The sequence below is a fragment of the Coenobita brevimanus genome, chromosome 95, assembly GCF_032717465.1.
Source record: "Coenobita brevimanus isolate Jiangsu-jjx chromosome 95, ASM3271746v2, whole genome shotgun sequence".
NCBI lineage: Eukaryota > Metazoa > Arthropoda > Malacostraca > Decapoda > Coenobitidae > Coenobita > Coenobita brevimanus.
The window spans coordinates 27,046,591-27,061,922 of NC_137048.1; the positions used below are offsets into that span (position 1 = coordinate 27,046,591).

General features: G+C 41.4%; 1 protein-coding gene and 1 pseudogene across 1 annotated transcript in view; one reads left to right on the top strand and one right to left on the bottom strand.

Moving 5' to 3' along the window:
* Window positions 1-15,332, bottom strand: part of LOC145413264 (uncharacterized) — a 115,156-nt gene that overhangs the window by 56,806 nt on the left and 43,018 nt on the right. Inside the window, exons 13-17 of the mRNA XM_080282992.1 lie at window positions 10,810-11,070; window positions 8,500-8,599; window positions 7,725-7,873; window positions 6,045-6,138; window positions 1,154-1,308 (exon numbers count right to left, since the gene is read on the bottom strand). Coding sequence (XP_080139118.1) covers window positions 1,154-1,308; window positions 6,045-6,138; window positions 7,725-7,873; window positions 8,500-8,599; window positions 10,810-11,070 — 759 coding nt within the window. The remainder of the gene's footprint in view (window positions 1-1,153; window positions 1,309-6,044; window positions 6,139-7,724; window positions 7,874-8,499; window positions 8,600-10,809; window positions 11,071-15,332) is intronic.
* LOC145413330 (5S ribosomal RNA) lies at window positions 12,785-12,905 on the top strand (annotated as a pseudogene).

A 15,332-nucleotide genomic window follows, 5' to 3' on the forward strand; every position in this document is an offset into this window, starting at 1 on the left:
TCAAAAGAAGTTGAAAGTAGAGTGACACAAGGAAGAAAAGTAGCTGGTGCAATGAAGGCCTTGATAAGAAACAGAGGCTTGAGTGTTGCAGCTGCATGAGGCTTACATGAAGGAGTGTTAGTGTCAACATTAACATATGGATGTGAGACTATGGTGTGGCATGAAAATGAAAAGTCAAGAGTAAGAGCAGTGGAGATGGGACTGCTGAGGAATGTATGTGGAGTACAGAGGGTGGATAGGATACGAAATAATGTGATTCATGAAAGATGCGGAGTGAGGAAGTTGGTGGACACCAGAATTGAAGAGAGTGTACTGAGATGGTATGGTCATGTGGAAAGAATGGATAACAATAGAGTGGCGAAGAAGGTACATCTGAGCGAATTTGAAGGAGGGAGGAGGCGAGGTAGGCCAAGGAGAAGGTGGAGAGATATGGTGGATGAATGTGTGAGGAAGAGAGGTTTGGAAGTCGGTGAGGCTAGGGAACTGACAGGAGATCGAGCTGGCTAGATGAATTATGTGAGGAGATGTGCATGATCAGGGATTTTTGGCACTTTTTTAACATGGCAGCATCTGGATTGACTGTCGGATACAATTATGTGAAGCTACAGAACATGGTGAATGTTTTTGGCGTATCCGATAGAGCCAGGATTCCAGGGGCTTTAATGATGAGTGAATGGAAGCGTGGCCCATTGGACTGGGCAATTTTGGGCTGTCTGGACATTGCTACTACTCACCCTGCCCTTGGGTGGGAAAGGAGGTCCGGATGATGATGATGGAAATAGCTAATGTTCGAACTGGCAGGGTTGGCTTTAGCATTATTAAACCTCTTCAATATGAGACGCTTTTCCTAAGTTGAATAAAACCATCTGTTAGCAACAAAAATAAAGTACAGTACAGTACAATGAAACGTCACCTGGATTCAAGGGGAAAATTCTTCCAAAGGGTATTGCAAACCTAGGAACTTTGTTCTTGCCACCACCAGGTAATTCTACTGAGAAAATACCCTTACAATAAAAAAATAATTACAAGACATAGTCATACAGATAAGACAAAATTTATAAAATACTTTCCTGTGGGAATGAATGGAAGAACGGAAAGTAGGAATCAAGTAGGTATCTGCAGAATACTAAACAGCATGATATGTGTACAATACCTCCTTTCTTGCACTCTAAGCAGCTCATCCCTTGTAAAATAGAAGTCAAGTTTCTTTGTTTGGGAGAGGCTGGTGGTGAGGGATGATGGCTTGGCAGGACAGCTGACACGGAAGTAGTAGAGTCCCGCCAACACTACACGGTCGTTGTGATGCAGCTACAGGCAAGCACAAGGAATAATTTTAGTATTCTTGTGGACCGATTCCTTCCTTTCTTTCTAATAGGCACTTGAGTAACTAGCATTTTATTCACTTACTTTAAAATTCCTTGAAGTACAAGGAAGGCATAAAGGATAAAGTAAAAATACCGGAACTGCAGGAAACCAAGAGCAATAAGCAAAACATATTAACCATTAGGATGAAAGACATATAGTCATCCACAATATTCATATCGCAGGTCACATGCATCCATAATATCTGCCATATACCCGGGTCCACAACTCCACCTCAAAATGCCTATCCTCTTCCCCAGTGAGTCCTCATTTACCCACAGCTCTACTTACACTGTTACAAGAGAATGGCTTCTTTATCTCTCTCTGCCATTTCAGTTAAACTGTCTTACACTGAGGATATATATATCTATCTATCTATCTATCTATCTATCTATATATATATATATATATATATATAAAGGGCCAAGATAAACAACACAACTTTTGTGGCTGACTCCATATCTGTATTTTGAAGCCTGAAGCTTTGGTCAAACCCTAACCAAAGGGTTTGGAGAACTGGATACTGTATATAAATGACTTACAGTACACTCCATTAAATGGTGAGTGAAATATAGAGCACAACACGCAAAAACAATATTTTAAAAATTAAATTTTTTACAACATACACAAGACAAGGATGGTCACCAGTACTTCCCTTTCTAGATAACCTGTTTAATCATACAGGTTTTGAGGTTGTAGTGAATATGACTAGAAGAAAATAGAGATATTTTTATTTAATATCAACAGTTCAATAACAGTACCAATAAAAAAATAACAGTAAAGAAAAAGGCAGAGTATAAGAGAGAAGTGGAGGAACGATTGGGCAAATGTGAATTGGAGCAGATGGGAGACGTGGAAGGTGTGTGTACGATATTTACAGAAGAAATATGTGCAGCACGTGATGTGGTGTGAGGAAGGAAGAGAAGACGGAGGGGGGTGCAAGGAACAGCGTGGTGGACTGAAGAGGTGAAACAGGCTGTGGCACAAAAGAAGAAAGCATACAATGAATGGATGAGAAATAGCGGTGTGGAAGAAGTTGAGAGGCGGAAGAAAGAGTTATATGTAGAAAGAAAGAGAGAGGTGAAAAGATTAGTAAGAGAGAGTAAGAAGAGTGGATGAAGAATTTGGAAGGAATTTGAGTGTAAAGTGGAGGGACTGTAAGAAAATGTTCTGGAGAGAGGTGAAAAGAGTAAGACAGGGTGGAAGTGAAGTTAGCAGGGGAGTGAAAGATAAAAATGGTAGATTACTAGTGGAGAAGGGAGAAAAAGTGAGCAGATGGAGAGAACACTTTAAGGAATTGTTGAACATACAGGATGGAAGTAATGTGAGTATAAGTGGCTGGGGAATGGCTGGGAGAAGGAGGGAGGTGAGAAGACAGGAAGAAATCAGTAGGATAGAAGTTGTGGAAGCAATGAAGAAAGTTAAATTGGGGAAAGCCCCAGGAATTGATGGAGTGTGTGGTGAAATGCTGAAGCATGGGGGAGAGATAGTAGTAGAATGGATGTGGAAGATGTGCAGAATGGCCTGGGAGGAAGGTAGAGTCCCAGAGGATTGGAAGTCAGGTATAATTATTCCCTTGTACAAAGGAAAAGGGGAAAAAGAAGTGTGTGGTAATCATAGGGGCATTTGTCTTCTTAGTATAATAGGAAAAGTGTATGGTAGGATACTTATAGACAGAGTTAGAGAAAGAACAAAGAAATTAGTTGGAGAAGAACAGGGAGGCTTTAGGAAGGGAAGAGGTTGTGTAGATCAGATATTCATTCTTAGATCTTTAGTGGAAAAGTTTCTAGAGAAGGGAAAGAAGTTGTATGCGGCTTTCATGGATTTGGAGAAAGCATATGACAGGGTGGATAGACAAGGATTGTGGAAAGTATTAAGAATATATGGAGTAGATGGGAAGTTGTTGAATGCTGTGAAGAGTATGTACGATGGTGCTAAGGCTGCAGTGCGTGTGGATGGTGAACTAAGTGAATTTTTCTCTCTGAAAGTTGGTTTGAAACAGGGATGTGTCATGTTTCCATGGTTGTTCAATCTGTACATGGATGGGGTAATAAAAGAGGTACAAGGTAGGGTAGTAGATGTTGGAGTGGCCCTGGTGAGAGAGGATAGTGTTTGGAAACTCCTTGTACTGTTGTTTGCAGATGATACTGTGTTGTTGAGTGAAGACGAAGGGGAGCTGCCAGGCTTGGTGGATGAGTTTGAGAGTGTGTGTAAGAAACGGAATCTAAAGGTGAATGTAGGGAAGAGTAAAGTGATGGTCTTTGAGAGAGGTGAAGTTAGTGAATGTACAGCGAGGCTGGATGGTGAGGAATTGGAAAATGTGAGTATGTTTAAGTACTTGGGTAGTGTGATGAGTAAGGATGGAGGTTTGGAGGGTGAAGCGCTTGAAAGGGTACAGCAGGGAAGAAAGGTTGCTGGTTCTTTGAAAGCAGTGATAAGAAACAGGGAAGTGAGCATGGAAGTGAAAAAGTTACTACATGACAGTATTGTGATACCAACTCTAATGTACGGAAGTGAAGCTTGGACATTGTTGGAAGGACACAAGTCAAGAGTGAGAGCAGTGGAAATGAGTTATTTAAGAGGAGCCTGTGGAGTCACATGGAGAGACAGGCTGACGAATGAGGATATAAAGGAGCGTTGTGGTGTTGATGTGGATGTGATAGGAAGCGTTATGAGGATCACACTGAGGTGGTTTGGCCATGTGGAGAGGATGGAGGGTGAAAGACTGACAAAGAGAGTGTATGTGAGTGAGGTGGAGGGGGGAAGAGGGAGGGGGAGGCCGAGGATGAGATGGAGGGATGGGGTGGAGAGGTATATGAGAGAGGGGGGTGTGAGTTGGGAGCAGGGCAGTGAAATGGCGAGGGACAGGGCGACTTGGAGGCGATTTGTTTGTGGCCACCCCAAACGGGATTGAGGCATCTGGCAATAGATAGATAGATAGATAGTCTTCCCGCCACCCTTTGAACTTTAACTTATCCTTACTCGTCGATGGGACCACCTGGAGATGTGGGGATGCTTTCATTAGAAAGAGGAAGAGTTGTTGAGTCTTATGTATCTTTAATTTTTTCTCTAGCTGTTATAGTTTGGCAGATATTAGGGTTTGAAGAAAGAGTATTTTTTTCCATCACTGATATCCCCCATAGTGAGGAGTGTGCAACATCGGAAAACCCCCGGAGCGTAGGGGTTAACAGCATGGTAATACCACTCAATTGCGTGAGAAACTGTGGGAAATAGGTGCGTTTAGGCACTGGATTTCCAGATACAACTCGTGTGTTATGCTTTTGTCGGTCACTGATTGATTTCCTCAACCAGACCTGACCTACGTCTTATACCACCTGCCACAGCCTGCCTCAATGTTGTGTAGATGGTCACTGTGATGAGAAGTTTATTTGCTTATTTTCTTGCTCCTAATTTCCTCTCAAAACTCTGAGCATGAGGTTCCAAAGTACCTTTAGTTATGGCTAAACACCCTGAAAGTGCTATGAACATGAGAAAAGCATTTATTCTAAATGAAAATGTTAAATTGTTGGACGAAGTGGCATGTAGTGTGAGAGCTTAAATGCAAATGATCAGACAAATGAGTCGGGTGTGTTTATGATGTGGACAGTTTCCTTTGTTGGAAAAAAATTAATGATGAAGGAGCAGTAAAATTCATATTTTTGCCTTTAGTGCAAGGAGTGTGGGAGAGAAAAAAAAGGGGGGGAGGGAGGGCTTTGTGCATGATGTCTGTTATGAAGTGATGGTCTTTGGTCGAGAAAATTCGGATCTTATGACATGTGAAGACACTACGTGTTGATTTACATAGTTAGGTAAGATAATTATGTGCGTTCTTGTGAATTATACTGTCTGGACATTGCTACTCCTCACCCTGCCCTTAGGTGGGAAAGGAGGTCTGGATGATGATGATGATGATAAATTACACTGCTTGGCTGACTTGCTTATTATTCACGGTTATTGAATTCGTGTGTTCTGAGACGTGAGAAATACGCAATCACTCCATGCTGACAACTTCTTTATAGCAATTTTTTTTTTTCCTTTATTGTTAATGACTAATGGCTTTCAAAAATAGTTTCACACTGCATTTCTTTTTTTAATGAGAGCCAAAAGTGGTTCTTGGCGAAATATGCCTGATGCTGGGTGGCCATTATTCACGTGTTATTTAGGTTAAAAGTTTTTTGCTTGATTGGTAATAAGGACTTTCAAGAGGCTTACTGGCAATCCTTGGTGATTAAAATTTTTATGGGGAGTATTAGGGGACAAAACTAATCAGTTAGGTTAGGTCAGAATGCAGTATGCAATGATGTGTCCAGTTGGTGAGATCGTCTCTAAACACACTGTCTTGGATGTCTTAAGGCAGACATGTTTGTACTGTAATAATCTATCTATAATATATTTTTAACAAAAAATATAAGGCTCCTAGAACCTAACCCCGTATTTTACATGTAAATATATGTCACATTTTAGTGCAAATGTGATTTTGCATGAGGTTCTGCATAACCTATCTCGTGTTGTATGAAGACTCTACTGTATAGGCAAGAGGGTGTATGAGGCAGGGCAATGTGTTCATTTGAGGAGGGGTCACAACTGTTTAAGATGTCAAAGGTCCTTGTCAAGGCCATGCCTCACGAGATTCAGCACCAGGCAGTACGGTGGTAAGATCATAATACAATAATACAACTTACTTTTTGTGGAGATGAGATCTGCTTGCCATTAACAAAAGTGTCAGCACCTGCTCTAGGGTACAGCTTAAGATGACCTTTATCGTTAGATATGGAACTGAAACAGACACCAATAAAAGACAAAAAATAATTAGCTGAATCATCATCAATGCCAATAATATTAAATCCCATAACTATGCAATAATGAACAGTATGTGTCAAGTTTACAGCTGAAATAAGTGTAATTCAATTTAAACTTTCATTTTCTTCCACTGCATAATCAGAAGTTAATTTACACTTTCAGTACAGGAACTAACAACCCTTTCTTAAGAGTTAGTTAGAGGGAGGGGGATGGCAATGAATCATGAAGGGTGGATTATCTCAAATATGATATATGCAAATGACAGTGTTGCTGCTACAGCAGGGGTTCCAAACCTTTTTAGCACTGTGCCCCCTTTTGATCAGGACGGTATTCATGATGCCCCCCCCCACCCCTCTGACCCCTAAACAATGATGTTTTTATCTGTTCCATGTGGATGTTTATGATGTTAGATGGCAACATTACATGTGGTTGCTCGAAATGACAGTTGCGAAGTTTTCCTATCAAAGTTTCTTATTCATAAGTATCTTTGGGAATACCCTGTATGCATTTGAATGGCCTAGCCCTATGTTGAACTTTGATTACCCCACGCCCCCCCTGGCAATCTCAAATGCCCCCCCAGGGGGGCACACACCCCAGGTTAGGAAACGCTGTGTTACAGTGAAAAGGAGCTTTGCAGACTAGTAAAGAGTTTTGTAAGTGTCTGTGAGAGGTCATACTCTGAAAGTAAATGCAGACAAAAGTAAAGTGATGGTGTTTGAGACAGAGGGTAACTCACCGTGATATGCTGCTAAATGAAGAAACCTGAATTGGCAAGGAAGTTAAGTACTGGCACAAAGAAAGAAGGCGGCTGGTGTTATGAAGGCCTTGATAGGAAACTAAACAGAAGCCTAAGTGTGGAAGCTGCAAGTGGAATGCATGGTGTGTTAGTGCCCACATTAATGTATGGGTTATTGGTGTGGCATGAAAATGAAAAATCTTGATTAAGAGCAGTATCTGAAAGTCAATGCAGACAGGAGTAAAGTGATGGTTTTTGAGATAGAGGGTAACTCACTGTGATATGCTGCTAAATGGAGAAACCTGAATTGGCAAGGAAGTTAAGTACTAGCACAGAGAAAGAAGGCGGCTGATTTTATGAAGGCCTTAATAGGAAACCAACCAGAAGTCTGAGTGTGGAGGCTGCAAGTGGAATGCATGGTGTGTTAGTGCCCACATTAATGTATGGGTTATTGGTGTGGCATGAAAATGAAAAATCTTGATTAAGAGCAGTGGAAATAGGATGAATGTGCAATGTGTATGGGTGTATGAGGTGCCTAGAGTGAATTAAGAAAAAAATAATAATAATAATAATAACAATAATAATATGATTAACCAAAGACATGATCCAGAGGTGCTGAAGGGTGTGTGCTTACAGTAGATGGCATGGTTATAGGGAATGGGAACTGACAGTGCAAGGTGACTGAATGAATTATGTATAAAGGAGCACATGAGTCCGGCACCCCCTTAATGACTTGACAATCAATGGACAGACTCTAACTGGTGTATGAAGTGAAGCACAGCTATACAGATCCCCCCCCCCCAACTTAAAAAAAATATGAACAAACCAGTGAACATGTTCAGTGTGCAGGCCATGAAGTGAGAGATCACAATGGGAATGTCCAATGGTAGTGGTGCCGCTCACCAGTCGGTAGCAAAGAGTTTCAGAGAGCTGTGGATCTTCATTCAGATTTATCAGAACAGGACCCATCTCATTCTGTAGCAAGAAAATAAATGACAATTTTTATTTAATAAAAAATATAAAGGTTGGAGAGTTATGGTAAATGAAAGCATAAGAAAGTAAGCTACAGAAGTTGATGACGGAAGGGAACAGATAGGTGGATCAAGATGACTGAATGAGCCGATGACAAGGGTTGGAGATCCTTATTTAATGTGACAGTAGATGAACTGATCATCTGGCAGGTAATGTGATACAGATCAATAAAGAAACATACAAAAAAGCAGATTATGTCTATAAAGTAGAGCTAGGGTACTGTTGGCATGAATTGTGAACACAGCTGTCTGAACTATTTTAGTAGGTATGCTGCTGATAGTTTTTCTCCTTTGTGCTTTCTTCCTCCTTGCAATACGTTATGCAAGAAAAATGCCCTTAAGACACAACTTAAAAAGATGCATAAACTTCTGGCTCATGACTGATGGATAATAAGTACTGTATACAGTAGATAACATTCACTTCTAATTTCAAAACATTTTATGGTAAACTGTGAGCAGCTTCATGAAAACAGGACTTAATCTGCAAATTAAACTACATCCTTAAATTATGTAACATAACGCAGAATAAGAAAAATCATCAACTCATGTGGAAGATCCAAAGGAACAGACCTTATTTGCAACACCTAAGCGATGGAGACTCTCCAAAGCTTGTTGATGCTGAGCCTCTGTCTCTTTTAGCCGCTGCTCCAAGCTCCTGTCACAAAAAACACTATCATCATTGCCCTAAAAATATTTCACATGAATGGATTGGGTCCAAAAATAATAATAATAATAATAATAAAAATAATAATAATAATAACTAGAATGGCACTCAGTAGAGAACCACCAAGGGCCAACATGCAATTCCACTTAATTCAATCAAGTCTAATCCAATATGGAAAAAGACTACCCCCCTATAAAAGCATATTTAAATCCGCTAGATCCGGAATATTAAATGGATCCGCGCCAAACTGTACACATTAGTAGATACCAACATCCTAAATATGCCTGATTTTTTTTTCAAGATCCAAAATTTACGAAAATGTCGAAACTATCTCGCAATGTTAAAGAAAGTGAAAAAAATTCCAGGATCTGCACCTTTATACGGATCTGCATCAAAATTTTATGGAGTCTATTTTGGGCCAAGGCCCATTCTTCTACCAAGTTTCGTGGAAATCCGTCCAGTAGTTTTTGTGTAATCTTGCTCACAAACCAACCAACCAACTAACAAACAAACAGACGGGTGAAAACATAACCTCCTTGGTGGAGGTAATAATAATAATAATAATAATAATGTGGTAGGTCGGGGCGCTTACCATCCACTCACTCGATGTAGTGCAGCTCTCGGGTGTCTGCACTTTCCTCTCCATCCTTCTTTCCTTCCATTCTCTTCTGTCTTTCTTTCCTTCATTCTTTCCTTGTCCTTCTGCCTATGGGTGACTTTACACTCCCTCTTCTGTCTTTCTTTCCTTCATTCTTTCCACTTCCTTCAGCCTGTGGGTGACTCTACACTGAGTGACATGCCAAATGGTTTCCTGCGCACCAGGAAACCATTTACTACGCTGGGTGGTAACCACATAACCAAATTTTGGCACCTGGGGGTTTAGTGGGTAATTATTACGCTCCAATCGGATTGAGCCGGTGAAGGTTTATATCCAAGGGATGATTGGGGTTGATTGCTCATGTAATGCCACTCAGGGATGAGTGAGGCTGGTCACTCTCATCTTAAAGGTCGGGACAAACTGCCTAGCCCCGGGCTCCTATGCTCCTCATGGGGCAATGTAGGATTGGATGATGGATGGATGGATAATAATAATAATAATACAAATTTGGTCCGTTGTTTCTCAAAAGCGCCAGTTCTTCCTTAGGGTATTCACTAGGGTTCGACACACACATGTACATTATTTTTACAAGAATTGTAACATGTCTCATATACAATACACACTTCATCAATAAAACAAAATATGAAACTGGCAACAATTAAACCCTATAATCATCCATAATAGTAATGGAAAAATGAAATGGAAAAGTAGCAGAAACCTTTCCATAGTGCCAAATGAAACAGCCTATACATCCATTCAATCATTATCAATGATGCAAGAAGACTGTAACTATAATCTATAGTTAATGATGTGAAGGACCACTGTATTTCTCAGAAGATAAGATCCCACGCCCCCCTACTAAACAGCTTGTGTGACAAAAAAATATTTATATAACCAAATTTTGGTGCCTGGTGGTTTAGTGGGTAATTATGGCACTCCAATCGGATTTAGCCGGTGAAGGTTCATATCCAAGAGGTGGTTGGGGTTTACTGCTCATGTAACGCCACTCAGGGATGAGTGAGGCTGGTTACTCTCATCTTAAATGTCAGGACCAACTTGCCTAGACCCAGGCTCCTACACTCATCATGGGGCAACATTGGATTGGCTGATGGATGGATGGATAGATGGAAGGAATAAAATATGGCATTAGAACAGTACGTGCTGTGTTTGCGAGTGCTGAGATGGATACGGTTTCTTTCTTCATTGTACAGTGAAGCATATACTGCGTACATTATTATTTCAATATATTAAAGAGCTCATCACAGAAGGATATCCTGATGCTGCTTAAATAACTATAAGTAAAGAACTGTCTTTCACATCACTAAGAAAACTTAGCTGGAAAACATCCGTAATGTCTGCGAGTGATGTTGTCTTCTTTATGAGGATGGATTTTTGACGACCCCAGAACTTTACTTTCAGCTCCTAAGACATGGGTAATTTTGGGAGTACAAGTGTGTTTTCAGAAAACACAAGAAAGGTGGGGCGGGGTGGGGGGGGGGGGAAAGCATCAAATGAGGCAGGCAATAGATGAATCTGTTAGGAGTTGTATTTTAATTCCATAGTCATAATTTTATCTTTTAATATAAACCACACAGCAAAAATGCTACACTGAACTTACGTGGATTTATCACTAAGAATCTTGTGATATTGCACTTGATCTCTTAGTGCTGCTATTTCTTCCTCCTTTTCTTTTATTATTCTCTGCATCTCCATCTCTTTCTCCAGCATGGCACTTTCCTTGGCAGAGACAGCATCTTGGACAGCTTCATCATTCTGGTCTTGCAAATTATCATCCACGGTGTCCTCACCTCCAAACAAAATGGAGGGACTCTTCTGGACTTGCTGAAGTCGCAGGCGCTCAACCTCTTCTTTCAGAGCTCTGGTTGGAATAAAGTAACATGTAACCATATAAAACATGTAGGCATGCATCTATCTATCTATATACCTAGGCTGCTTCCCCCAAGGAAAGGGAGGTAGCCAAGACTGGACAACACACTCCCCATTTACTCATCCATTCAAACACATTCATTCGCATCTTAGCCCCAAAGGGGAAAAGGGACAGATCCTCACCACACCACACCGCACGAGGGTCAACTGCGCAGTGCAATCAGTGACATCCGCAGCACGGCCCGACAGCAGAGCTGGTTTACCCCTGCCACATCATAATAGACCCATCCCCTTACCCGCACCTGACCTGATTAGCTGATCAGACCAAACGCGGAAGAATATCCCCCCAGGGCTGCGTCATCATTTATTCATTCACAATTTCTCTCCATTTATTTCTGTCACGCACAGCCACTCTTCCTTGCTCAACAGACATCCTTCTCGCATCCAACGCTCTCTTTACACCGTCCATCCATCCTATTCATGGTCTCCCTCTTAGCCGTACACCTCGCACATCAGATCTAGTTATCTTTTTCACCAATCGCTCATTATCCAGTCTCTCCATATGCCCAAACCATTGCAACACCCTCTGCTCAACTCGATCAGCCATCTCCTGAACAACCCCAGTTCTCCTTTGCACTTCATCATTTCTCATTCGATCCATGCGCGTCACTCCTCACATACTCCTCAGACACCTCATCTCCATTACATTCAAACTTTTCCTCTCTGCCACACCCATATTCTATGTTTCAGCCCCATACCGGTATAATGCATTCGGTACCACAACACCCTCATACAGCCTTCTCTTTACATCCATTCTAAGCGAACAACATCTAAACACTTTATTCATTCCTCCCAGCACCTTTCCTGCTTCACTCATTCTAAACTTCACTTCTGCATCTATTTGTCCATCCACAGCAACATGTGACCCTGTCACGAATCAAATTCGCGACATTTTCCTTTTGTGAGAAACCACGAACTATTAGTGGAAAACTCACTGTGTATCGCTCAGTTAACCGTTTCTCTCTCCATTTCGGTGGTATACTTTTCAAAACATTTGTCACTGTTTCAAAAGTGACTGATCTAATGCACGTCATTAAGTGCTCTACTGAGCGATATTATTGTTTCTTTATTGTTCGCCCCTGCTTGCCTCAACCGTTGGCCATGCCTTCTCTGGGCTGGCCTGTATTTGAATCCAGTCAAGTGTCTGTCGTGACGGAGTGAGGTTCTGTGCTCCAGCAGTGAGAGAGTGAGAGGTCAGCTAGCACCCAGACTCCACTAGACTACAGTTCTCCAGGCTCCCACCCTTCTTGGTGATACACTACATTCATTGACCAGTATTTCCTTTTCGTATTTTCCTAGGTTTAAGAGTTTAGTTGTGTGAAGTTTCCTCACATGCTGGCTGGCTGCGCCGCATGTTGTTTTTTTCTAGGCGTAAGAATTTAGCTTTTGAGTGAGTAAGTGAGTGCGATCTATTTATTTTGAATTCATTTGGAATGTAACGTTAAATTTATTCCTTTGTAATTAATAAATTTAAGTTCTTTTTCTTGAGCTTAATGTAATGTAAACTCGTGTTTCATTTCTCCACAATTAAGCTTATTTCCCTTATAGCTCCTAGCTTGCATAAACGTTTTGCTATTCATAACTGGTACTTAAGCCAGTCTTGTTGTATTAAGCTTAAAATCTGTTGTGCCTTCTAGGAGTTAAGCATCAGCAAGGCCATACCACGTTGAGTACACCGCTTCCAGTTCGATCAGCGAAGTTAAGCAACGTTGGGTCTGGTTAGTACTTGGATGGGTGACCGCCTGGGAACACCAGATGCTGTTGGCATCCCTACGTCAAGTGGGGTTGCTGGAGGATTAGTGCCCCTCCCTGTAAAACAATTAACTCTAAGCCCTTGGCCACCCTGTTTGGGATACATGGTGTCTGGCAATGAATGAATGAATGAAGAACCTGATATCATTAATAGTATTAGTTATTTATTGTCAGGGGTGAAGTCACTTTCTCCAGAGGCTAACAGTACCAATAAACAGCAATTTCATTGTGAGGAATTAGTCTCTGCTGTGTACTGTTGAGAAAGTTTATAAATTCTCGTTCCTAGAGAATCGTGCGAAGCAAGTCAGCATAAAGTAAACTTTGCTTGATTTAGCAAGACAATTCGATGTCCCTGCTCTTCAGTATCATTGAGAATTAACATTTAATTTTGCATTTATTTAAAAACCCCGTGACAGACCCTAAATACTTAAAACACTCTACCTCCTCAAGCAACTCACCATTCAAAACTATATTCATCCCCCTACCATCTACCGACCTCGTACACTTCATCACTTTACTATTATTCTCATTTACTTTCAATTTCCCACTTTCAGACACCCTTCCAAACTCCTCTACCAACTGTCTCAATCTCTCCTCTGAATCAGCCACCAGTGCAGTATCATCTGCAAACAGCAGCTGCTTCAGATTCCACTCTCTACCATCAACATTCACCAGACTCAGACCTCCACCTAAAACTCTTGCATTCACCTCCCTTACAACACCATCCATATAAATATTAAACAACCAGGGCGACGTCATGCACCCCTGCCGCAGCCCCACTCTCACGAGAAACCAATCACTCACAGTATTTCCCACTCTTACACACGCTCTACTATTTACATAAAAACTTTTCACCCCTTTTAGTAACCTACCATCAAGTCCATACAATCTTAAAACAGTCCACAAAGCCTCCCTATCAATTCTATCATATGCTTTCTCTAAATCCACGAATGCCCAAAACACATTTAGCCTTTCGCTAAATACTTTTCACACACTTGTCTCACAGCAAACACCTGATCCACGCATCCTATCCCTCTCCTAAAGCCACACTGCTCATCACCAATCACTCCCTCTGTACCCTCTCTAACTCTCTTAATTAACACTCTACCATACACCTTACCTACAACACTCAACAGACTTATACCCCTAAAGCTAGTACATTCATACTTATCACCCTTGCCTTTATACAACGGGACCACACAAGCATTTGCCCAGTCAATTGACACCATACCTTTCACAAAGCACATATTCAACAATCTTACTAACCAGTCAACAATAGTCACTCCACCACCCTTCAGGCATTCCACAGCACACCCATCCATACCAGCAGCTTTCCCTTTTTCATCTCCTTTACTGTCTCCTGCACTTCCTCCTTTGTGATCAAAGAATCATTCAACTCTCCCAACACATTTATTCCTTGCATCCTTCCATCTGCCATAATCTCAGCCACCCTTTCCTCCTCTACATTTAACAATCTTTCAAAATACTCTGCCCATCTCTTCCTTACTGCATCCATCTCAATTAACATCCTTCCATCCTCTGCTTTTACTCGCTCTTCCTTCCCAGACTCTCCCTTTCGCACCCTTTTCACCTCCTTCCAGAACATTTTTTTATTCTGTTGAAAATTCTAAGTCAGCCGCCTACCCCACCTCTTATCTGCTGCCACTTTAGCATCACGCACAGCCCTTCTCACCCTATTCCTCTTTTCCTTATACCTCTCATATGACACCTCATCCTTCCTCTGCAGCCACACTTCATATGCACATCTCTTCTCTGCCACAGCCATACTTCCTCGCACCACCATTCACTTCCTTTTCTTATACCACCACCCACACGTCTCACACCACACACCTCTTCTGCATGCCCCACCACAGCACTCTTAAACAACTGCCATTCCTCCTCTACACTGCCATTTTCCTGATCTTTCACTACGTTCCACTCATCTTTCAATTTCTCCTGATACTCTTATCATTTTCTCTCTTTTATCCAACTCACTCACTTTCAAAACCTCCCTGCCACACCTAACTCTCCTAGTTCTCACCCATCTCTTACCTGCTCTTAACTTTCCCTCCATCAGGTAGTGGTAAGACATACCTCCACCCTCCCCTCTCAGAACCCTCACATCCAACAATCTTCCTATTACATTCCTGGACACAACCACATAGTCCATCAATGATCTATCAACAACCCTTCCACCCTCTTGTCTCACCCATGTATACTTATAAATATCTTTTTTTTCAAACAAGGATGCATGCATACACAAGCATATATGCAAACATTCAAGCACACAGCTGCATTTTGGAATAAATCCTTGCTAACTCTTGGATTTCTTCTAAACACACCAGCAGCATTTCAAAAGATGCCAGATATTATATAAGTCTTGCAATGCTGAACATGAAGGGAATTACATGTCATTCAGAAAACTTCCAAAATGAACCCTGT